The sequence below is a fragment of the Rissa tridactyla genome, chromosome 13 (assembly GCF_028500815.1).
Source record: "Rissa tridactyla isolate bRisTri1 chromosome 13, bRisTri1.patW.cur.20221130, whole genome shotgun sequence".
NCBI lineage: Eukaryota > Metazoa > Chordata > Aves > Charadriiformes > Laridae > Rissa > Rissa tridactyla.
In genome coordinates, this window is record NC_071478.1 from 6,401,886 (window position 1) to 6,424,751 (window position 22,866).

The 22,866-nt window shown below is 53.0% G+C and overlaps 1 protein-coding gene across 13 annotated transcripts in view; it reads right to left on the reverse strand.

The window, feature by feature from the left end:
• Window positions 1-22,866, reverse strand: part of NCOR2 (nuclear receptor corepressor 2) — a 253,537-nt gene that overhangs the window by 129,641 nt on the left and 101,030 nt on the right. For all 13 annotated transcript variants that reach the window (XM_054220104.1, XM_054220103.1, XM_054220095.1 and 10 more), the window contains exon 5: window positions 779-958. In XM_054220104.1, the coding sequence (XP_054076079.1) occupies window positions 779-958 (180 nt within the window). The remainder of the gene's footprint in view (window positions 1-778; window positions 959-22,866) is intronic.

Consider the following 22,866-nt stretch of genomic DNA (forward strand, 5'->3'; position numbering starts at 1 on the left):
GAAATAAAACAACTGATAAAAGAGAGGCAGAGAGAAATGATTTGCTTTAGGAAGCGAAAGCCTTTAAGTCTGTGGGTTTTTTCACAGACGTCCCCCAAGGTTTTGTCACATTAATCTCTTAATGGGTTTATGGTAATTGTATACATGGCAACGCTGAGCGGGCAATCCTTCTGCTGGGGAGTGCTCTCGTGCACGGGTAAAGCACTAACCGAGGAGATCACGTTCAAATCCCTGGCTCAGGCACAGCCCTGACTGGTGTCAGACCAGATGCTGCTCACGGCTGCAGAGCCGGAAAGCCCCGGAGAAGGGGGCTGGATGCACAGGAAGGGCCATTAGGACATCGCGGCAATGTTTTCAACAGCCCAGGACTACCATAGTAGCAGCAATGGCACTGGGGAGAAGCAATTGCTGGAAAGGAAAAGGAAAAGATCTCGTGCTAACGCTGGGCTGTACGGACGACTCGGGCAACCCAGGCTGCGTTTCCAGCTCTGCCACTAACCACAGGCAAGTCACCAAGCACAGACTTCTCTCGCTTTAAGGTGCTCTGACGTGCAAAAGAGCCCACAGCTGGGTTTCTAAAGCTCCCTCATCTTGCAACTACCAGCTCCAGACTGCTGTCACAGCAGCAACCACCCCATGTCACGACAGGGAGCAGGGACACAGACCATCCTGGTGGCACTGGCACTTCCCCTCTGTGGACGTGGATGGGCAAGGACGAGGCGTAAGGCAGCACGCAGAAGCGAGGACACGTGCTCCCCTCCGGACCACAGCCTCTTACCTGCTTCTTCTTCAGCTTGGAGATCTGCTGCTCCACCATGGTGATCTCGCGGTCCACGCGGTCCATGTTCTGAATGAGCTCCTCCTTGGACAGCCGGGCCGGCAGCAGGTCCAGCTCAGCGTCGGGGTGAGCAGGGCTCACTGGCGACACGGGCTCCAGTTTGCCAGGCAGGCCACGATCCTGGGGAGTGTAAAACAACCAGGTCAGTTCTTTCCCAGGGGACTTTGGATCCTTCTCTCATCCTCCCATGCCAGGTGCCGCAGCTCCCTAGCCCATTCCCAGCCCTCTGAGACACTCCCCCCCCTTCAAAAAACTTGCTAGATTAAGCAGTATCAGCTGCCAGATCACATCACGGCAGTGCTCCACGATCTCCAGCATCTCCAGAGAGCAACAGGTTAGTCTCCCAGGGACGTGACAGCATCAATTCCTCTTGCCAAAGCCTTGGAGGCTCTCACCACCTTCAGTGCTACCCGCACTCCTACAGGATCAATAAACCCATCCATATTCAGGAGCTCCCAGCAGCACCGTCCCATCACATCTCAGCAGCCAGCTTAAGGCTACATCTTCTCTGCAAAAAGGAGGTAGCTACAGACATGTCCTCCTCCGACACAGCCATGGCCGTGCTGGAGAGAAGAGCAGCATTAATCACACTGAATGAGAAGAGGCTACGAGGGCAGCCCCCGGAAGGAATGAGGACTCTCATCTCCTTCATGGAGGTCCTCCTCTATCTCTTGTTAAACTCTTGAGGAGCTCCAAGTGTTGGATGTCAAATGCATGCATCCAGAAACAGAGAGAAAGGGGAAAGGCAAGGTCAGCTGATATAAAAACAGACTGAACTGATGAAAACCAGCTTTTTACAAATTCCAGGTAACGAAGCTGTCAGCTCAACAGGACCCTTCAAATCAGAGACCGGACTGATCAGCATAACCTCCGTGGCCACCACAGGGAGCAGAGCTCTAATGACCATGAGCTGGGGGCAGATGGAAAACACATTGACACATTCAGCTTCGCCTCCAGCAATGCAACAACTTTGCTGCCCCCAATGAGGTGGAGTCCCACAAGCATCCCGGAGACATGCCGCCTCACCTGCACACCCCCCTTCACCCCCCCTGCTCCAAAGGAAGGAGCCCGTCTCCTGCAAACACAGGTTGCACGCCTGGATGAGTTTGCCTACCACTGATGAACGCACCTGGGATGAAGCAGCTGTTTAATAGCCACCGACCACACAGACGGGGATCACGGCACACCAACAGCCTACCCTGACCTGGGACACTCCTCTCTGGCAGCCACCCAAGACCTTAATTAAAAGTTTATCTATTCATTTGCTTAGCGAGAGGATGGGTTTCTTTTCCTGGAGGAAGCAGGAAGAGGAGCTGTGGCTTGGTTTGTAACCGTAAACCACCGCCAGGCCGGGCAGCCAGCAGGCTGCAGCTGCTGGGGACGGGAGGGAAGGGGGAGGCGAACAAGTGAAGAAGTTCACACAACTTTGCTACCCTCATCACAGCATCCCTGTGCACGCGGACAAAGCCAACATTGTTCTGCACCAACTGGCGCTAAGTGTCCTCCCCTCCACGCTGACTCACGGCCACGGGCAAACAGCCAGGGCTACCCACCAACCCTCTCCCCAGGATGGTCCTCCTGCAGGGAAGAGTGCCAATGGTGCTCAGTGGCACTGAGATGGTGTGGACCCCTCTGTGCTCCTCCATATAACAACCCGATGGCCACGGGTTGTCTGCTAGCCATTGGCTGGTTCTGTTCTGCCTCAAACCAGGGCAGCAGCCCACGCCAAACATGGCGAGTGTGCAGATGCCACCTTGGCACCGCTCAGCACCTCAGTAGCATCTGCTTGGTGGGGATGGAGCACGGTGAGGTCCCTCCTGGGGAGGCTGCACCCACAGCCCAGCACAGCCGCAGGGAACTTGGCTTCGAAGGCAATCTCTGCCCAGGTGGGGCTGCGCTGAGATGAGCTCTGCCCCATTTCCCTCCGTAAGGGATGGGCAACGTCATCCACAGCAAAGCCGGAACAAGGGGAGGCAAAAGAGGGTGTTTCCCAACAAAGTGGCCATGTCCCAGGACACCAGCATCCTCCACTGGTGCCTTTCTCCTCCCGTCCCCCGCTAAACCCTATTTTAGCTGAAGGAGACATGGAGCCAGGCAGGGAGGAACCAGCCCCTGCTGGGTGCAGCCTGGAGGCATCAACGCGCTTCTCACTGCTGCCATCAAGGGACAGACAGCAAAGAAACAACCTGACAGCCCTTCCTCGCTGTGCTGCGCGGGGCTCATCCAGCCCTGAGAGCGCAGACACATCCGAAGGCTAAGCTGGTTGTTTCCAGCATCAGTTCAGAAGAGAAACCAGAAGAACATCAAAGCTTTCTGGAGAATTCCAAAGAGCAGATTCTGTTTTGTTTTACTTCCCTGGGATTAGACACCAAAATCGGTCAGCCCGCTGCAGCACGAAGGCTTTCTGTTCTCCACAACTGGGGAGGTTTTTGGGTTGGTTTTTTTCCAAGCCAAGAGGAGCAGGACAACCACAAAAAGCAACCACAAAAAGCAAGAGATAAATTAGGTGCTCATAAAATCTCGTTCAGATTAAGGCATGGGAAGGGGAAGTGGCAGTGGCTTGTAGGTAGGTTGGTTTTTCGAAAGGAAAAGCCAGCTACCTGGAAAAAACACAGTAGAGAAAGACTTCTCTCCGTGCATGCGAAACAAAAGGTACACTCAAATCTGCTGATAGGCAAGACAGGGCATCTTTAAACTCCTACTTGGCATAAACCCCTTTGCAAACCTGGTTTCTGATACTTCTTTTATCTTTTTACCCTGCAGAATCTGAAGCAAAACAGCAGTGAAGCTGAGTAAGGGCAACAGCAGCAAGTCACAGCACAACCACCATCATCATCTGGTATTAGGAGATGATTATGGCAATAGAGAGAGGCAATGTCCCTAGACCTCAAATAGCTGGTCACCGGCGTTTCACAAGCTCCTCTCTAAATAAAGGAAATGACAAGCAGCCAGAGGAAGGAAAAAACAAAACTGAAGGGAAAAAAAAGAAAAAAAAAAATCTTGCCCATGCACTGGTGAAACCCAAAAAGCAGAGCTCCTGGATTTACACAAGGCACGAAGAGGCCCCTCTGCTAAATCACAAAAATGGGTTGAAAAGAGGTTTGCAAGGACCAGAGTTTCCCCAGAGCCTGGGGTGGGCTCTAATGCATAGAGATAGTTTAGCTGGTCTGTTTCCTAACACTCTCAAGATGCTGCTCAAAATATATTCCTCTGCTTCAGAGAGTATCATACTCAGGCTCTGAATAAAGTGTGAAACGTAAAATTCTTCTTATTAACATGAAGTCACAGACTTCGAAACCAGCGTGAGCCGGGAGAGCTGGAATAAATCTGCTGGAGGGAAGAAAACAATTACTGCATTACTCAAGTTGATATTTTCTCAGTAATTATACTGTTTCCATGTGATTTGTTTTTATACACGGCTAACAGCTACTGTAGTTCCTGTTTATCCCTGGCCTTATTATTATGTGATTTGTATGATAACAAGGGTGGGCGAGCGGGGGGCAGAGGCTGCATAAACCTTCCCGCAGCAAGAGGAGATGCTGGCACTGACGAAAACAATTATCACCGAGGAGTCTATCAAAGAGCAAGGGCAGGCTTTGGGGGTGGGTTTCTTCTCATTTTATTCCTAACATAGACAACATTAACGGAGCAAGCCTGCTACACACTATTAGGTAGTGGCGCTAAAAACATGGGAGAAAGAGGAGAAAGGATAAGGGTACGCCAACCTACCCTCAATACCATTGACGGTAAGCCCGTCAATGCCTTGAAGAGCAAGTAAGCCTTGGGGTAAATTTGATGTCCCTGCCTTCAAGACACACCCGCAACCAGGTCTACAAGAGAAAAGATGGTGGGAACCCCAACCCTGGTCCCAGGACATGCTGGAACCTGCACCAGACCATCGCCTCCTCTTTATTTCGCATTACCGACCCACCTTGCAATGCTCCCAGGGAGCCGGGGCAGTTGGTGGGATGGAGAAGGGTGTCCATGCCACATGTCAGCCCAGCACCAAGGCTGGATGCAGCCCAGCCTCCACAAAGGGCAATTTTTCTCAGCTGCTTCCCACCCTCAGGAGACATCAGAGCAGTAGCTCTGCTCCATCTACCCCTAACTCTTGTGGCAAAATGCATTTTGAGCTTTCTGATCCCCTGACCGCACCGGCTGCCTCTTCAGGACTACACACTGGTGGAGCTTCCCAGCCTCCACACCCCAGTCGGAGCCTGCGTGGTTGGTGTGTACCACGAGAACAGGCCCACAGGATCTCCAGCACGGCACCACAGTGTGTGCCCTACATATCGTCTTCGGTACGTCCTGGTCTCGCTCTGCCTTTCTAAACCGTGAGTGATGTTCCCCCCAAGCCCAGGATGGAGACTCGGGGATGCCGACGTCACCTCTTCCACAGCCTGTTCACTTTCTAATTACCAGCCGGCAGCAGCGTTTTCTGCTGGAGGGATTAAGAGGTGTTATCTCCAGTTCCTGCCCACTCACACATCTCACGTCCTCGCGAGCTGGAGAAGATTGACAAAACAAGCCGGAGCTGCTCAAATCGCGCTCAAATAAGTTCTCCCCCACAAAAAACTCCCCATGAACAAAGGGTGGGTTTGTGACCAGGATGGGCTGCCTGCGAGGACGCCTCCATCGCCCCAGCCTCCCCACGGCAGCACAGAGACAGTGAACATCGCTGAACTCCACCAACTAACACCAGCCCCAAAACCCCGTCCGTGGGAGCCTGGGCTACACCACAGGGATGGCAGCTTGTCCTCCCGGGCCAGGAACCCACGGTCACCCCAGCAAACACAGAGCCCAGGGGCTTTCCCACACACCCTGGGATGAAAACTAAGCAGGAGAGCCAACACCCCACACCTCCATCCATCAGCCTTTAAGGTAAAAACACGCATATAAAGCTGTTAAATAGACCAGATACAGACCAAAGGATGGTTTTTTTAATTGGAAAAGTGTCCAACACTTTCTGGCACATCAGCAGCCCCAAGATGGTAGCACTGATAGGGGGAAGAAGTCCAAGGGGCTGAAAACTAATGTCTTGTTTCCCTGGGGAGACACGCAAGTACAAAGTCAGAGAGCCTGAGCAGTGAAAAGTACATCGAGTTATTGCAATTCCTTTGTCCGTGACCATCTGCTGCGCTAATGGCTCTTTCAGCAGCCTAACCCTTCAAACGGGGTTTTAATTCCTAAACTCTGCTGGCTCTCGGCTGGGCAACCACCCGAAGGGCTGCCGTGGCGGGATGCGGATGTGCGTGTCGGTGCGTGCAGCCAGACTCCGGGTGGCAGCTACGGTGCTGCTCACCAGCTACGAGCACGCGGGCGTCCCCGAGGGATGCCACGCGTGGGACCAGGGCATCACCCACCTCCACCCTCCGTCCCCGCGCTCCATGGCACCTGCAGGCAGGGGGAACAGGCAAAACAGGAATCGCTTTCACGGGATGCAGCCCAGTATGCGCTCTTATGGGAATCCATGAAGCCGGAGACTACGGAGCTGCCTGAAGACAAAGCTAATTTTTTTTTAAAATAAACCTGTGACTTTATGAGAGGGCCTAAGAAATTCCTTTCCCCTGTAATCCCACTGAATTCCACACAGCCAGGGCAGAAAACATCCCAACAATTTCTGAGCTTGCACGAAAGTAGGTCAAAAAACTTCCCCAATGTTTCAACAGCTTGAAGCAATTTAATTGCAAAACCAGTACCAAATGCTGACCCTCCCCTCCCCACCCCCACTGGCAGATTTATGAGGGTGGTAAAACCTTGCCAGCAAGTGTTACAGTTAAAAGCACTAACCAAAGCCTAGTATCTGGTCTTGCAAAACTTGCTTTGGGCTCAAAAAAGCCGTTCCACGATGCTGTCCTTACAGACGCTGCCTCCGCACCTCAGCATCGCAGGGTATTCCAGCAGCGGCAGCAAACACGGCTCACGGACTCAAGAGGTAGCCCAGAATAACGGCTCAAATCCGGAAAACTTTACTCAGGCAAACTCCCACAGAAGCCTAAGGCATTATACCGACAAATGGATGTTGCGCCTTTCATTACCTTCCTGCATTTCCCCATTAGTGAACAATAATTGCATTGAAGGCGAACGTTCCCTACTGACTCCGCCGGAGTGATGAATTCTCACCTACCCACCTACTCACTACAAAGAGGAGCTAATCGCTCCACCCCTCATTAAGGATTGCCTTCCTATCCTACATCGCCGGATCTTCAGTTGACCCTAAGTTTATTAAAACATTAACTGTCCGGATTGAAATTTTCCATGACGAATATTTGCTTCAGGCATTTTTAGGCTTTTTTTTTTTTTTCCTAAATAGTAAATTTCAGCCAAAACAACTCTGCCGCTTCCAAGAACAAGTTTAGAGGAAAACATGCATTTCTGCAATGTTCAGAGAGATTCTGGGAACCTTTTCTTTGAGCATCTTCGGCGCAGTCGATACATCTGGCAAGCCTGCTCTGTGCCAGCGATTCGCCTTTTGTTAACTCTGGAAAACGTGTCCAAGTTAAAAAAAAAATATATTAATAAAAATCTCATTCTGGTGCCTGCATAGGGGAAATTACTTCGAACTGAGCAAGTGAGTGGAGTGGGGTCCTGAGGAGCTCCAAGCCAGGTATCCCACCCTGTCCATACTCCTGCAAAGGGAAGGGCTGGGCTGGATGGACCTTACTGGCATGCGGGGAGTGCTCCGGGCCAACAGCAATAAGTGCAATTAAGTGCCCTAAAAGAGCTGTGAATAACTGCAGGAGTCCTGGTTTGGACAGCAGGTAGAGCCTGAGACCACCCACCACACGGTAAGGATGAAGTTAAAGCTGCCAGCGACCGGCTCCGCATGGAATTTGTCCTGGGCACTGAAGGGACGGCATTCCGATGCTTTCAGCAAATAAGGGGGAGGACAAATAAGCTGGGTTACGGGGGAAAGGACCTTCATAGGCCTTTTCATAAAGTCACGGATTTTTATTTTTATTTTTTTATAAATTTAAATAATAAAATCAAGCTTTGTCTTCAGCAAACAAGGTTGCCAGGGTAGCCTGCAGAGCAGCAAGCTCTTCCAATCCTCCATTTGAAACTTTAATGTCCTTTTAATAACTCGGGCACCCAGCAGCCACTCAGAGCATCATTTCACCTGTGCTACTGTCGCCCCCAACGATGCGCTGCCGAGACCATCACGGTCCCTGTAACACACCACCTCAGCCCTAAACCCCCATCTCCCCTTCGCAAACTCAAACCCGTCCGTTTAAATGAGCGGGGCTTCTGCCAGCCTGGAAGACAAGGAACAGGAGAGCCCCCCTCTGCCAGCCCTTGCAGAGCCCAGATGGAAAACAGCCAGGAAATGACAGCGCTGGGGAGGCAAAGGTTCGCATGAAAAAGGCACCAGGCACATAACCCATCGGCTTCAGAGCACGTCAAAATCCTGCAGTGGGATATTCAAAACCGCGACCCGAGTGACTAAGATGTCCCTCAGGTTTATGGAGGCCAAAAGGAGGGGACCACCCCAAGCTCCCCGAAACGCTCCAGGGGTGCGCAAACAAAATACAAGGGAGGCAAGCGCTTGTTTGGTGTCCCTTAAAAAGGGGCAAACTGCGAAAAACGCCTCCGATGAGGTTAAGCGCGGAGGCAGGGAGGCAAATTTTTAATTGCCCAATTTGGCGCTGGGCCAGGGCAGCGGGGTTAGCACCTCCCGGCTTCGCAGAACCAGATTTTAAAGGTGATGGGGGAGCTGATGGCAGAGCCGGCCGGTGCTTCTCCCAGCAAAGCTCAAACCACCCTCGCCTTCCCTGGAACCGGCCAACTTCACGCAGCTTTCCCAGGAACCCCTGAGTAATTGCCACGGACTTCCACGGAAATGCGGGACGTGGTGACACTTCTCCACACATGATTGTCATCCTCCCCTTTCGCATTAAAAGAAGTGTAGAAGTGGTGCTGAGGGACATGGTTGAGTGGTAACTTGGCAGCGCTGGGTCAATGGTTGGGCTTGATGATCTCAAAGGTCTTTTCCAACCTAAATGATTCCATGACTTCTCCCCATGGCTGCTGCTCGGGGTGTTTCTTTAGGTAGGAGCGTTCCCTGCCCAGGGGCGCAGGCAGTCAGTGCAGAACCCCCAAACGTCCTCCAGCAGCCCGGGAAACACCCTGTCACCCGACCCGGCAAACCCGAGGGGAACCTAACACTTACTCCGTGCCTTTGAAAGTTTTAGCCTCCCACCATTTAGGTTTTTTTTTATTTTTTGCAACACCACCCATCCTCTTTCAACTGCCACCTGCAGTAAAGCAGGGTCTGAGTCTTTACAGAACACCAGCCGCGCAGGGATGTAGCATTAAGGTCCGTGTTAATCCCAGCAAGTGTATTCCCTCTGATCTGAGGATGCTGGAATAGTCCCTGCCAAATCCCAGCTGGTCCTCAAGAAGGCGGAAAGCCCTCAAGCCCCAGATGCCACGTGAAAAGCGTGACCGAGTTTGCTTTCTGTAAAAAAGGCCTCTCCAGGAAGAAAAAAAAAAAAAAAAAAAAAAAAAATCCCTACTTTTATACCAGTACAATAGTCAAGCGACCAGCACAAATGCCATCGCACAAGTGGGACAGTGCCTGCATCAGCATGTGTTGGTCCCACCCAAGCGGGAGCCAGGCAACTGCATCCACTTGCGTCTGCCCTCTGCTAAGCATCATGTTAAGAAAAATAATAATTTCACCCCAACTGGCATAGCTACGCCAGCCAAAAAGCGGGCAGGCAACAAGGCAGGCTGATTAAAGATACTGCAGCGTCCTGTGCTGCAAACATGGGGCCAGATCCTGAGCCAGGCTCAGCACCCCCCACACCCACTGCCACCCATGGGTGCTGGGACACGGAAGCCCCGGCTTGGGATGGCCAGGAAGAGCATCGGGATGGCTGGGATGAGGAGCGCAGTGCTCCGCAGCTTGGATGTGGCCCAGCAAACCTCCTCCTCTGCTCGCAGGAGCCTGAGCCGGGCGATGGGAAGGGGGGTTCCAGGTCGGAGGGATGGGGATTGGGTCCCCACACCCCAGGGAGCTCCAGCTCATCCGCTGGGTGACACCAGGTGCATCCTCCAGCACAGGGACAAACACGGGGGAGGAGAAAAAAAAAAAAAATCCACCACGGCAGCTTCTCCAAACCTCACTCATTTAAAAATAAAAAATTGAGGGGAAATGAAAAGACAAAAGCCCTTCTCAGCCTGGTGTTATCAAGCAGAGGAAATGAGACTTCTAAAGCTCCCATTCAGAGCGGAGTCGGGGGGGGGGGGAGAAATCCCACTCCAGACGCACTTGAGCGAACAGCTTTTGAAATGGAAATGTCGCTCTTCAGAAACATTTGAATTTCCTCCTCTCGTCAGGGAGGAGGCAGGAGGCGAGCAGGGACCCCGCAGCCCTGCAAATCCAGATCCAACCGGGGCTCCACGCAGGGCAGCACCCGGGCGGCCCTCCGGAGAGGCGATTTGTCCCGGAGTTAATCGGGACCGGCACACGGCATTAATATCGGGAAGTCGGCTCGAAAGGGGCATCAGATTTAGAGGGGAGGGAAGGGAATGAATGAAGACAGTTCTATTTAACCACTGCCGCAAGCAAGGCGTGCCTAAAGGCTGCCCGCGCTCCCTCCCTCCGTTCTCCCTGCACAACCATCACCCAAATTATTTTTCCCCAACTCCTGGAGGTTGAGCTGCCTACCGAGAAGGAGCTTGACTGATGGAGAAAGGAAACGCCAGCAAGACCTAAGATGGTGTGAGCAGTGGCTGCGGTGTGTTGTGGGACCAACCCAAACCTCCTCTTACATGCAAGAGCCATCGCACCAAGCCAGGATCACCAACAACCGCCCCAGAGACTTAGGCATGGGCTGACGGGTCCCAGCTCCTCTTCCAACTGTGCCAGCTCGAAAAACAGAACTTACTGCTCCAACAGCAATTCACCGAGCTCCCCTTGCCAACGGCATGCCACCACTTCATTGCTCTCATGTCTTTAGGGTCACTTAACGCATGGGTTCAATTCTGGCTATGCTCTCAGGACATCAAATACCTCTCATCTGTAAAAACCAGAAATTCTAAGACTGCAAGAAAAACGGACTTAACGGCAATACTCCGAAAACTCCCGCTGCCCCCAAAATCTAGTAAAGATTCCAGAAGTTCAGTTTTTTTATCAGTAAAGTCTCTTTACTTCTATCAGAACATCTCAGTACACACGCGCACGTGTCTTGTGAGACTCGGACACGCACACAAGGTCTGAACCGGGCAGCCTGGAAGCGGACAGGGGTCACTGGTGAACCTGCCCTGTGAACTTCACTGGCCTGAGACACAAAAAAAGCCCAAACAACTTTTTTCATCAGCAATCCAAGCCTGTCTGACTTCCATTTCGAGGTGGCTGCACAGGAAAACTTGTTTAAGCCTGAAACAAGGCTCACAGCTGCCTGAAAAAATTTTAACCAACGTAAAGAACAGGCTCTGGAGAAAAAAAGCCCTTCCCTTGCAACAGTCTGTCTTGGCTTTTAATGAAGCTTTTAGCAGCCTCATCTGTCCCCGACACACCGCTGAAGCCACACTTCCCCTTCATTTTGGCATCTCCCCTTTAAGCGGGTGCTGGTCCTGCACCCTGCGAAGTGCCATCCCCAAGACCTGCCCGGGACACGGTGGGGACACCACCTCCGCCTGCCCCTCCGCTGCCCGAGGCAGCCGCCAGCAGCCTGGCAGCCCCCCGGACACGCTCCAGCCCTGCTCCCAAGCACCCCATGAGCTGCGGTGCTACGGCAGCACCCGGGGACACGCGCGGGGAGATGGGACACGGCCCCGGCTGCTTGCACGGGCTTTGCAAGAGGCGGGCGCAGGAGGGGACAGGGCCGGGCACAGGGTGGGTGCTGACAGGGGGGCACGGGCGGTGCAGAGCGGCCGTCAGCTGCACCATCCATCAGAGCCAGCGGCCACCCGCGCTCAGGGGGTTATTGTTCTCATAATTGTGCAGACACGTGGAAGGGGGTGCCTCGACATTCGCTGCCTGTTTGAGTAGCTATTTCCTTCCCTGCTCCGCCTGCTTTTCCGGCAGGAGGCCGCATCCTGAGCCCCGGGGGGTGGCAGGCGGGGGGGGCAGCAGTGCCAGCTACCCCTACCCGCCGCCCCCACCGCCGTCCCCCATCGCCATCCCCCCGGCCAGCAGGGTGTAAAGGGGGGAGGAATTCACATCCCCCCACAACAGGGAATGCACAAGCTGGCAGCCAAGCCCTCCGCCTCGACAAGCCCAGAGAAAGATGCAAAACAAACCTTTCGTGAGAGTTTTGGATTTGTTCGGGTAAATTTTTTTTGCCATAATATTTTCCCCCCCCATTCAGCGAGCAGAGGTGGTCTCAGGGTGTAGGGACCATCGCAGCGTCTCAAGTGTGACACTCCTCGAGCATCACCCAGCTCTGCCCTCACAGCAAGAGTGTCCGAGGGAAGACCAAACAGCGACAAGAGCTCAGGATAAAGCAACTCCCGAAGGCTCAGGGCAGAAGGACCATCTCTAATTGCAAATGGCTGTGGGAGTCGCTCAAACTGGAAACCTCTGCCCAGGCTGTTCCTACAGAAAAGCACGAAGCACCCCTGCCTCTCCAGGCCAGGATGTTACGGAAAAAAAAAGCCCTGAACATCTCAGCTCCCATAGCAAGAATAAGCCCACAGTGAATTTGTTATTATCTGTTAGCAGAGCAGCAGCTTCCCACCAAGGCTGGAATTTCCATCCTGGTTTGGCAGGCACAGGGCTGTGAAATGATTACTGTGTTTACTTTTCCTTTGCTAACTATAAAATCCCATTCCACTGCCCTGCCAAGAATGACTGAAGCTAATAAAATTCAGGCATTTGGAAGAAAGCAATAATAAAACTCCCTTTTGGGGCCTTTATGATGAAATTTCCCCACTCCAATCAGCGATTATGCTGTATTCATGAACACTAGTGATGTCTCCAAGTGCACCCAGATTGACTCAAACCAGTATTTAGCTTTGCTCGAGACTGTAAGCTTTTCTCCTTGCGGCTGCTGAAGGCAGGATCACTGAACTGCAGAGCTAGAAGAAGCCTTTGAAATAACAGCTTACAAGTACACGAGGAGGCATATATACATGTGTGTGTGTATATGAAAAAGTGTCGCCTTTCCAATTACTTAGAAACCTGTGAAAAAGTATATACACACGAAACATTCATGGATGCATGAATTTACAAATCCCTCTCCAAATATACTGAAAGCCTTTAGTATAACGCGCACTATTTATTTATATACACATACCTGCCCATTCTTTAGCAGCTTTTAGTGTTTGAAAGACCGTAACGTTCCAGTGTTTACATCTGCCACTCTGCCGGCTGCTGAGGCAGAAACCCATCAGCTGCTGGGGGCAATCTGCTCCACGTCATACCTGCGATGGCTGGCACAAGATAAAATAACGCAGACCTGAAAAACAGCCTGAAATAAAAGCCTACGCTTGCTTTGGCCGCGTAACCACGTGGGACGGCTTGATGTGCACTAGGCAATGGTTCTTTCTTAAGCAGCCACGGGAACGACAGCATCCAAAGCGGAGATCAGAAGGCAGAAATGATCACTGCTGCTCCTCGGGGAACAGAGCAGGGAGGAGAGAAATCAGCCACGTCCCTTGTCAGGGCAACGATCGGAGCACATCGTTCACAGGCAAGCCTAGGAAGCGTTACTGTGCAGGCAGAGGAGGTGATAAAGCGTCGGAGAAATCTGCAGGTTCCACAGCCCCGGGGGGACCCCTCGGGACGTGGGGGAGGCACCACGCACTGGGCAACCCCACATCTGCGCCCAACTCCTCCCCTGCCGCTCGGCACTGCCAGAGGACAGTGCTCCGCTCTTCCCCTGCATCCCGCAGGAAAAGGTTCCGGCTGCAGGACTAAAGGGGCTGACAGTCCCGGGCCGGGATGGAGGGGAGCAGAAGCCGGGCTGAACGCTAGCACACGCAGAACATGTTCGGTCAGTGCGCTAAGATGACCAACGAGTAACTAGATCTAGGTCAGGGCCACGAGGAGGTGGTTCAGGTTATTTCATCCCGCGCTGCTTCTCCCCCACTGATTTCGGCTTTCGGTTCACCAAACCAGGGGTAGGACAGAGAACATCGCTCCCACCCCGAGCCAAACCTGCTGCTGGGGAAAAGCCCATTTCCAAGGGCAGAGGGAGCAGGCTCCACCGCGCTCTCGCTCCTTATCCTCTGGAAAAAGGTGCCAAGAATTAGAATTACATTTTTCGAGAGCAGCAGAACAAGCCAAGGGCCTGTCAGCTTGTCCTAAAACAACCCCTCTCCGCTCGCCGAGCACGCAGCCAGCATTCCTGACGCTCACCAGTGTCCATCGCCCCTCGGCCCCCCCAGGCAGCGCGAAGCTGCAGAGCATTTCGTGGTGGAGCAAGCCAGAAAGCACTCTGAATGTTCTCCACCTAAACCACAGCCAGAGTTTTTATGTTTAAAAAGCAGGTTTGGGTCCAAACAGAAAGGAGTTTTTCAAGCGAGCGATTGCAACTAGGCCCTTTGGCACTCGACAGCTCCTCTCTTGTTATCGATGCTGAGGGTGTTGTTAAGAGATGAGGCTCCACGAAGCACGGACGTGGAGTCACGGAGCTTTAGCAAGGGCTGTTGCCATGTTCAATATGTTATTACAGCTCCATCACCACGGGCACAAAGAGCAGCAACTCCTTTCTGCCAAATCCATCTCTGAAATCACTCCCCCAACTCCATCCCCTCCAGCAGCAGCAGGCAAACACCATCGATTGCTGCTGCGTCTCCTCCACAGCTTTTCGCCCAGTGCTGGGAAGGAAGGCTTTAGCACGAAATACCCTCCTCCTCAAAACGCAGCACGCAAAATCAATCTGATCAGTGTCACAACTTACTGGCTTTCGTTGCGTGAGTCAGAGATGTGGATGGGCTGCATTTCGTAACCATGGAAAAGAGTACAGCACCAGAAATGCGCTTGGCGCTGTATGTTCATGGAGAAGACACCCGAGCTGCTCCCACCAAACCCCTCGCTGTCCCCAGGAAGAGCCCTGGCGAGGAGAGGTGCGCAGGGATGCCAAGTTCATTTGCGAGAAGATGTACGTGCTTGCCGATCGGTAACAGCCTGCTGCTGCTTTGTCATCTGCACTAACTGGCCAGATCACATGGAAGCGGGAAGAATCGCGTACCCCATCCCGGAGCACGCCTGGATCCAGCGGGAGCTGAAGCAGTGTTCCAGCGGCACCCACACTCCCTCCCCTCCCGGAAGATGAGGGGGAGAGAAGAAACCCACCTCAGGCTTGAACTGCAGGGGGAGAAGAAAAGAGACAGGACATCTCGGTACCATCACTCTTGGCACCAGGACTGAATTCTCCCCTGGAAATTCATGCCAGGTGGGGCTTTCTTTTTTACCACCCATGGAAAAACGGACTGACAGCAGGCAGACAGCAGCGGTGGCCGGTACAGCCCTCCTCACCCTGCGCCGTCCCTGTGCTTCGAAGCGACGCACAGGAGACTGGTGCCAGTTCCTGCCACACCGACCCCCGTTTCCTAACTCCCACCCGAGGGCTGACAAAGTTCAGTAGCCAACTAGCTTTGCTCTCCTGTATTTCCAGGGCGTAACAGGGCACATACGAATCCTTGCTATTAAAGAAAAAAAAATAGATAGACATAACATGTACAAACACTTCAAAGACAGAGAAGAAAAATCTCTGTTAATCCACACAGCACACCCAGCTCACAACACTGCCCTGCTGCAAGCAGAAAAAAGCAGGCAATATTTCTTCCAATTAGAGGGGCGAGGCACACAAAATCAAGGGACTTTCTTCCCCTCAAGCAGATCAGGTGAGATGTCGCACTGCGCGAGCCTTGTAATATTGACTGAATGGAAAAGAAAAGTCCAATTATGTAAATGATGAAGCAGGCTCCCGAGAAGCAGCCAGCTTTATCACGCTGCCCTTCTCCACCGCTACGGCTTGGAAGGCAATTTAAAAGGTTGTTTTGGATGTCGATCACCACAAATGAGCCGAAGATGTGCAAAACAACAACCTGCGCTTGAGGCACCGTCAGTTCGCCCGTCGATTTTCCAGCCGTGCCGAGGCCCTGCCCTGCTCTCTGTGGCTTGGGGACTGCCGTGGGCTGGAGCAGCCGGGGTAGGGAGAGCCGGGCTGCGGGCAGCTCAAGGAAGGTCAAGCTCAGTTTTTATACCCTGCCTCCGGAACGTTTCTGCAGCCCACAAGGGCTTTCCCTGCCCTGAGTCTCTCAGGCCACAGTTCAGTTCTTCAGCCATTGGAACTTCAGCTGAAAAACAGAATAAAATCAGTTGTGTTGTCAATGACGGTGCTCCTTCCCTTTACCCCCCCCGGCCCAGGGCTGGCTGGAGGGGCTGAACATCTCAGAAGGACTACACAACACCCAACAGCATCTGGTTTCCAAATGAAACCAGCATGAGCCTGTGCATGGGACGGAGCATCCCATTCCAGATCCAACACTCCTCCGGCTGTTTGCTCCCTTGGCTTCCCGTCCCGAGCTGGTGCACGGCACGGGCTGCTGACAAGCCCTCGCAGCCATCCTGGCACGGCCGCTGCCATGAACTGCCGGCTGTGCCGGGAGAGCCAGACTGCCTGCCCGAGGCAGACCCAGGCTCCCCAAGGTGTGTGTTCACGCGCAGGTGAGCAGGGCTCGACACGCTCACACTCATCCTCCCGCGATTTGGAAATCATCTTTGGAGCAGGGAGGAAAGCAGGGGAAGGGAGAAACCCAGCCAGAAGTGTTTGCACTACGACTACGTGAACAATGCAAATATTTCAGCTTTTAAATATGTTTGGAATGACAGAGAAAGCCAACATCTCCCTCATCTTCCCAGAAATAGCCTTGAATCATTGCTGTCCTAACGCAACGTTCCTCCCCGCTCCCTTCCTTCCCCTTGCCCCCCTCCTCCCCCCCCCCCCCAAATCGTTTTTGCAATCAGATTTTTATCAGGCACAAGTCAACAGCGTGAGCAGCGGCACGGCAGATGGGTGGATGTCGAACACATCGCAGGAGGATCCTCCTACAGCTGCTGAACTCGAGAACCCCGGGGCCACTCGCTCCTGATGGGCGCCCAACTGCTCCACCAGCCTCGGGACCACGGGGAAAGCCCAGCCTGCCTCCCCCCGAGCGGGCTGCACAGAGAGGCAATAAGAAATGCTGTTCTCTGCAGGGGAAGGAGGACAAAAGCAGGAAAGACATAGGTATGTTTGTACCCACTAAAACTGTTGCATTTCACTGCTCAGACCTGAGGTTAGAGCCGCTTCCATAGAAGTCTGCTCCTTCAAGAAGTGGTTGGGAGGCCACACGGCATGTGTGGGCTTTGCATTGAGCACCCTGCAGCCCTTAGGGTGAGAATCATGCTTCTTGTGGCTTCTTGTGGCAAGATGTTCGAGGCATTTCACCTTCCACAGGGCTGATCAAGCCACGGACCAGCACTGAGCTCTGCATCTCACCTGGGTTTTGGATAACCCGGAGCAAGCAGGGATGTTCCCTCTCCATCAGGACATCCCACGGGGCTCCCCACCAGATGTGGGTACTGCCACAGCTGGCCAAGGAAATGGTTCCCTCCCCCACGGCAGAGGTGCTCGGCCAAGGAGGACAGCCCTGCACTGTCACTGGGTCCCCACTTGCAGACGTTCATCATAAGGCTCCTGTAACGAGCCCAGAGCTCTTTTTCCCAAGTGAAAAACAACCTCCAGAGGGGAAGGGAGAGCCCGGAGTGATCCACGCCACAGACTCAGAGGCTACGGGAGGACACGCGCCCAGGGACGGCCGACGCTCACAGCTTCGTTTTGCTCTCCAGCCCCTCTGCGCTATTGTTCTGCGGCAATAAATCACGGGGAGGCGCTGGAAATCAGGACTGGTTTCTACGAGAGGGAGCCCGGGGTGCGGGAACCGAGATGCCGCCTCGCTTTTCCCTGCTAATTCCCTTGGCGGCCGGCGTGCTCAGCGCCTCTCGGAGCGCTCCACTCCTACGCACCCCGTCGGAGCGCCACGGCTCTCCCAGTTCAAAGCACTGCTGCGTTTCCACCCCCTCCGCTCCCTTCCCCCAGCACTGGATTACTCAATTAGAGATTATGCTTTTGCCAGTTACCTCCAAGCCAACTGGGGCCTCTGCCAAGGTCAACACAAGTTCCAGCCAGTTTCTTTAATAACTGCGAGACCAGCCCACTGGAAACTCTGAGAGGTTAATCCCAGCAACAGATCAATGTTCCCATAACAGAGCCACGGAACACAAACGCCAACCGGTGATTTACCAGCCAGCCCAGATATCCGTGCTGGGAGCTGCAGCGCTGCCCCTCCGAGCATCCCTCCCCATGCCGGAGCAAACCCTGCTGCCGGAGTCCCCGGCCTCCCGCTCCTCTGCGCCGGCACATTGGGCAAGGGATGAAGCAGCTCCCAGGGGACAGCCCTGCTGTGGCACCGGCCAGCGCGGCCAGGAGGAAGCAGGGCTCCCGAAAGGCCTTTCGGTTGTCCTCGGTGCTCTGCCAGCCTGCAGCCGGGGCAGGAGTTAGCAGGCTAGCCAAGAGCCTTTCCATCCCACAGCCTGTTTTCCAAGAGTTTATTGTAAATTGGGCTCTTGGAATGGGCAGCCAGTGTGAAATTTGGCATGTACACTGCTGGCTTCAATGCATCATTAAAAAGGCATTTTAAATGTGTTAATTCCTCCTTTTTCAATTAATTGCTTTTAAAGCTACATTAACGTGCATCAAAGCAAAATACCCTTTGCCCTAATTTCTGCTTTGCCATACATATTTCCTGGCCTTGGTGCTGTCTTTTCCAAGACTCCCCCCCTTCCCTTTTCTTATTCCAGGTTTCAGTCTGTAGCACAACAAAAAACACTCCTGCAGAAAGGGAAGAAATTAAAACCCTTCAACAATGTAAAGCGGAGTCCAAGTCCTAACAACACATGGCTTCTTAACAGCCTTTTTCCATCAATAGTTGTTAATTATTTTACAAAAGAGGGAAGTGGCATTGTCCCTTGTACAGATGGGGAAATCTGAGATACAGAAAGGGGAAGAGACTTACCCGGTGACCAGCAGCCTTGCCAGGGCAGATGGCAGCAAGGTTCAGGTTTCCTAAGCCTCCACCCAGCCCCGTACCCGTGGGACTACATGGCTCCCCGTAAGCATATTCCTGCTGGAGCAATAGGCTACGCGTAATCGCAGCCAGCCAGCCCTTGCAAGGGGACTAAATGCAGATCACGACTGACTCACGTCCTATAGGAAGGAGCAGCAAACCACGTATGTGGTGGAAAAGCAGTCTCGGAAACGGGAAGAAGAACAAGTGGAGGCATAATGGGGATAAGGAGAGAGGGGAGAGGCAGGACTAACCTCCGGCTCTGGAGAAGGGAGAGCAGGCGCCGCTGGACCAGATGCGCCTCTCGCCGTCCCTACGGGGCAGGATGGCAGGCAGCACCAGCTGCGCACGTATGCACAGAGACAGGGGATCGTGTGGAGACATTATTGGCCTGCTCTGGAGCCGTCTGTTTTACTCCTATCTGCTCTTACGTGATGAAGGTCCATGACTTTCTCTATCGGAAAGAAAGCAGAAGCCACCGAGGGTCCTGGGAACCAGCTCCCGCATCTCTGCCAAGAGCACGCCCGGCAAATCTGCATCACGGCAGCTCTTCCAGCGAATCTCACATCCAGGCTTGCAGTGATTGAAAAAACAGTCCTGCTTTAGGTTTTGCCTGGTTATTCTCAGCCAGCTCAAGGGAGCTCCTTCTCGGAGGCAGCATCAGCCCACGCTGGCACAGAGGGCACCGGGAGATTTCGCTTCTCTCCAGCAGACTGAGCCCTCCTGGCCACATCCAGCTGCAGGAGCACAGGACTGTACACATGCACTGCAGCAACGTCCCAGCAACCCCTCTTACAGAGAGGAAGATGCTCAAGTCGGGGAAGGCAGGCAAGAAAACAACCTTCTCTTCCCCAGCTTGAAAAGAAACACCAATGTTCAAGGATATGAGCAATGAGAGGTTCGTAAGGAAAGGTAATATCTTTTACTAGACCAACTGAGATTTAGCTGTAAAGCTGCTGCTTTTGAAAGGCACGTTGCCCAGAAGCGTGTCTGTTTTCTCCAGCTATAACACGCTGATCTAATAGAAGACATTACCTTCTCCTTGCAAACTAAGCCCTGCTTGGAGCGAGGCTGTGCTGATCTTGAATGGGGTAGAGGGGCCCAGCTCACCCCAGTTTGGGAGAGGTAGATGAGGAATAAAAAACATAAGAGATCCAAATCTCTTCAGGGGGAAAAAAACTCCGGAACCTGTTACCAGCATTTGCCACATCCGTTACTTCATCTGTGTTCCGAGCACAGATTATGGCCCAAAACAAAGGCCTCGGAAATGTGCAGGAATGGTGTTAGCTTCTCCCTCCTGGGCTGAAGGTTGGTAAATCTGAAGAAACCAGCAGTTATCAGGGGCGTGCTAAACTCACACTACCACAGGCCTGATTCTGCATCTCAGCTCCACCGCTGCTCTGAAACCAGCAGAGACCAACAGGCACCCACTGCCCGAGAGCGACATCCATTGCTGCTGCCTTAGTTACCTCCTTTGGGACAGTCGGGCTGGCACTCAGAGTGCATAACCAAACCCCTACCCTTTTTATTGAGGGTTTCGTGGAGCTCCTTACTGTGCAAAAATTAGCTCAATCTGCAAAATCACCATCAAAAGCAGTCCTAGTGCTGTTACTCTGATGATTAAGTTGAGCTCCTCCCCGCACAGTGACTGCGATAACACGGAATGGGGTAAGGGGTAAGCAAACAACTCCATGGATACTCTGTCCAAATAACCAGCAGCGTGTTTGGTAACGCTGGGTTCACGTGGTGCATCTCACCTGGCTTGCAAAGCTGCTCTAGATAAAGTATCGAACGACTTTGTGGGGCACTGAGTCAGCAGCAGAGATGGAACAGCAAATTCCTCTCTCCAGCTCTGGTCACTGGGACACACATCCTGCCACCACATGTGTGCCACCACCCTGGGACACATGTCCTGCCACCACACGTGTGCCACCGCTCCGGTCCACGCGCAGCTTGCAGACGCGCAGAGACCGCTGGCTCTGCATCCACCTTACAGAGCGCTTGTGGGAAGGGAGGAAGCTGGTAGAACCACCCCTGAGAACGGAGGACAGGCCGAGCAAGCAGGAAAAACATGGTGCTGCCAGAAGTGAAGCACAGGCCAGTGCCCAGGGGATGGAGCAGAGTGGAGATCAGCCACCGGGACGGGCTGCACTGGGACGTGTTGTTTTAGGAGGACCCATGAGCCGGGCAGAGGAGCTGATGGCAGTCACGGAGCTCCGCACAGAGCCTCTCGAGAAGGTCTTTATCAGTTGTTCTGGATGGTGATTAACATCAGAGCCAAGTGCCAAATTCAACTGTTGCTGGCTTAGCACAGACCCAAGAAGTAGTTTTACGTGTGTAAACAGCCCAGATTCACAAGTGTTCAGACCTTGTGCCGAAGCCCACTCTCAGCTCTTCGCATTTCCTCTGGAGCAGAACACCCAGAACAGTTCCTCTAACATGCCGAGGCTCAGGGCGACGCACGGATCAGCTTTACCGCAACCTTAGTGTTCACAAGCAGTTTATAGACTAGTCTGAGGATGACTGCTCAGGAATAAAGCCAAAAGACTGCTATTAATCCAATTTCCCAAGCTGCAAAGGCAGATATACCTTCAGAATGGTGGTCCTAGACCCCAGACTTGCCTTCTGCTCCCAACCACACGAACAGCACTAAAATCATCCCAGTCTTGCAGTGATTTCCACCAAACCCATTCTGGAAACAGCCCCCACTAGTTTTGAGCGACTAATCCCGGCTCTACTTAGGCTCTCACCAGTCAGGGACACCACATTTTTTCCTGCCTTCCAGACTCTGAATTTACAAACGGCTCCACTAAAAGCATAATCTTGTCTTGATGAATTGTATCTCACAGCTTTCTCTCTCTCTCTCTTTCATTAACAAATGTTTTAAGCCTCATAAAATGCATGTAATTCTTGGAAATGTGTCACAGACCAAGAAGCAAATGCAGCCCCGGAACTCACCAACTAATGCCTCAAGAGCGGCTTTGCCTATTAGAAGCAAATAGCTGAGACAATACGTGGTTTTCCAGTGAGAAGCGGAACAGAACTGCTGATGGAAATAATGTGCAGACAGAAAAGCTGTCCTGGTTTCCTCACATCTCTGGAGAGGGATATTTTTTGTTTCATGGCCAACAGTTTATTTTCCCAATCAGCCAACCAACCCAGTATCCCTCAAGTATACCCTATGGTTCAGAGCCACCACAACACATCCCGGTGGCACAGAGAGGAGACTCCTGGCTGGTCACAGCATCACCTCATTAAGACACGTCTTGGAGGGAGCAGCAAAGATGGGACACAGAAGGGCCACAGCACCTCAGAGGCATCTTTTCCAAGGCAACACACTGTCAGAAGCTAAAGGAGAGCAAGCTGACACATCTGGTGCATTTCTCATGGTCTCCACATTCGAACACAGCTCTTTTTTAAGAGCTCCTCCATCCCTTCCAGCATCAGCTCACCATTCCTAATCGTCAGTCCCTGCAGCTCTCTCCTCCATGAGATCCTGCCCGGCCTCCCTTGGCATCTGAACTACCTCCAAGTTAAACGTCCTTCTCACTTGAGAGGGGTCAGAGGGATCTCATGTAAGGCCCACCAGTACTGTATGGATAAGAGATGTCCGAATATCCCAGCACTCCCAAGCACGAGCTTTCTTGCCCATGTGTTATTTCAGTTGGCTCCCGCAGTGACGCAGCAAACCATCCCCACCTCCCTGGGTAAGGACTCGACATCCTCTTCACTTCGCTGCGGGCTCAGACATCTCCAAAGCCCAGCCTGCAGCTGCATTGACCCCGGGCGCTCACAGCGCCGGAGCTCGCGTTGGCAGCGCAAGCCGGCTGCCCCCAGCCTGCTTACCCAGCAAGACTCGCCTGCCAACAGGGAATACACCCAAGCTCGAGGTAAAATCAAATACAATTTACCCCAACAGAGCATGAAAGTAAATCCAAACAGGCACACGAGCAAGGGATTTC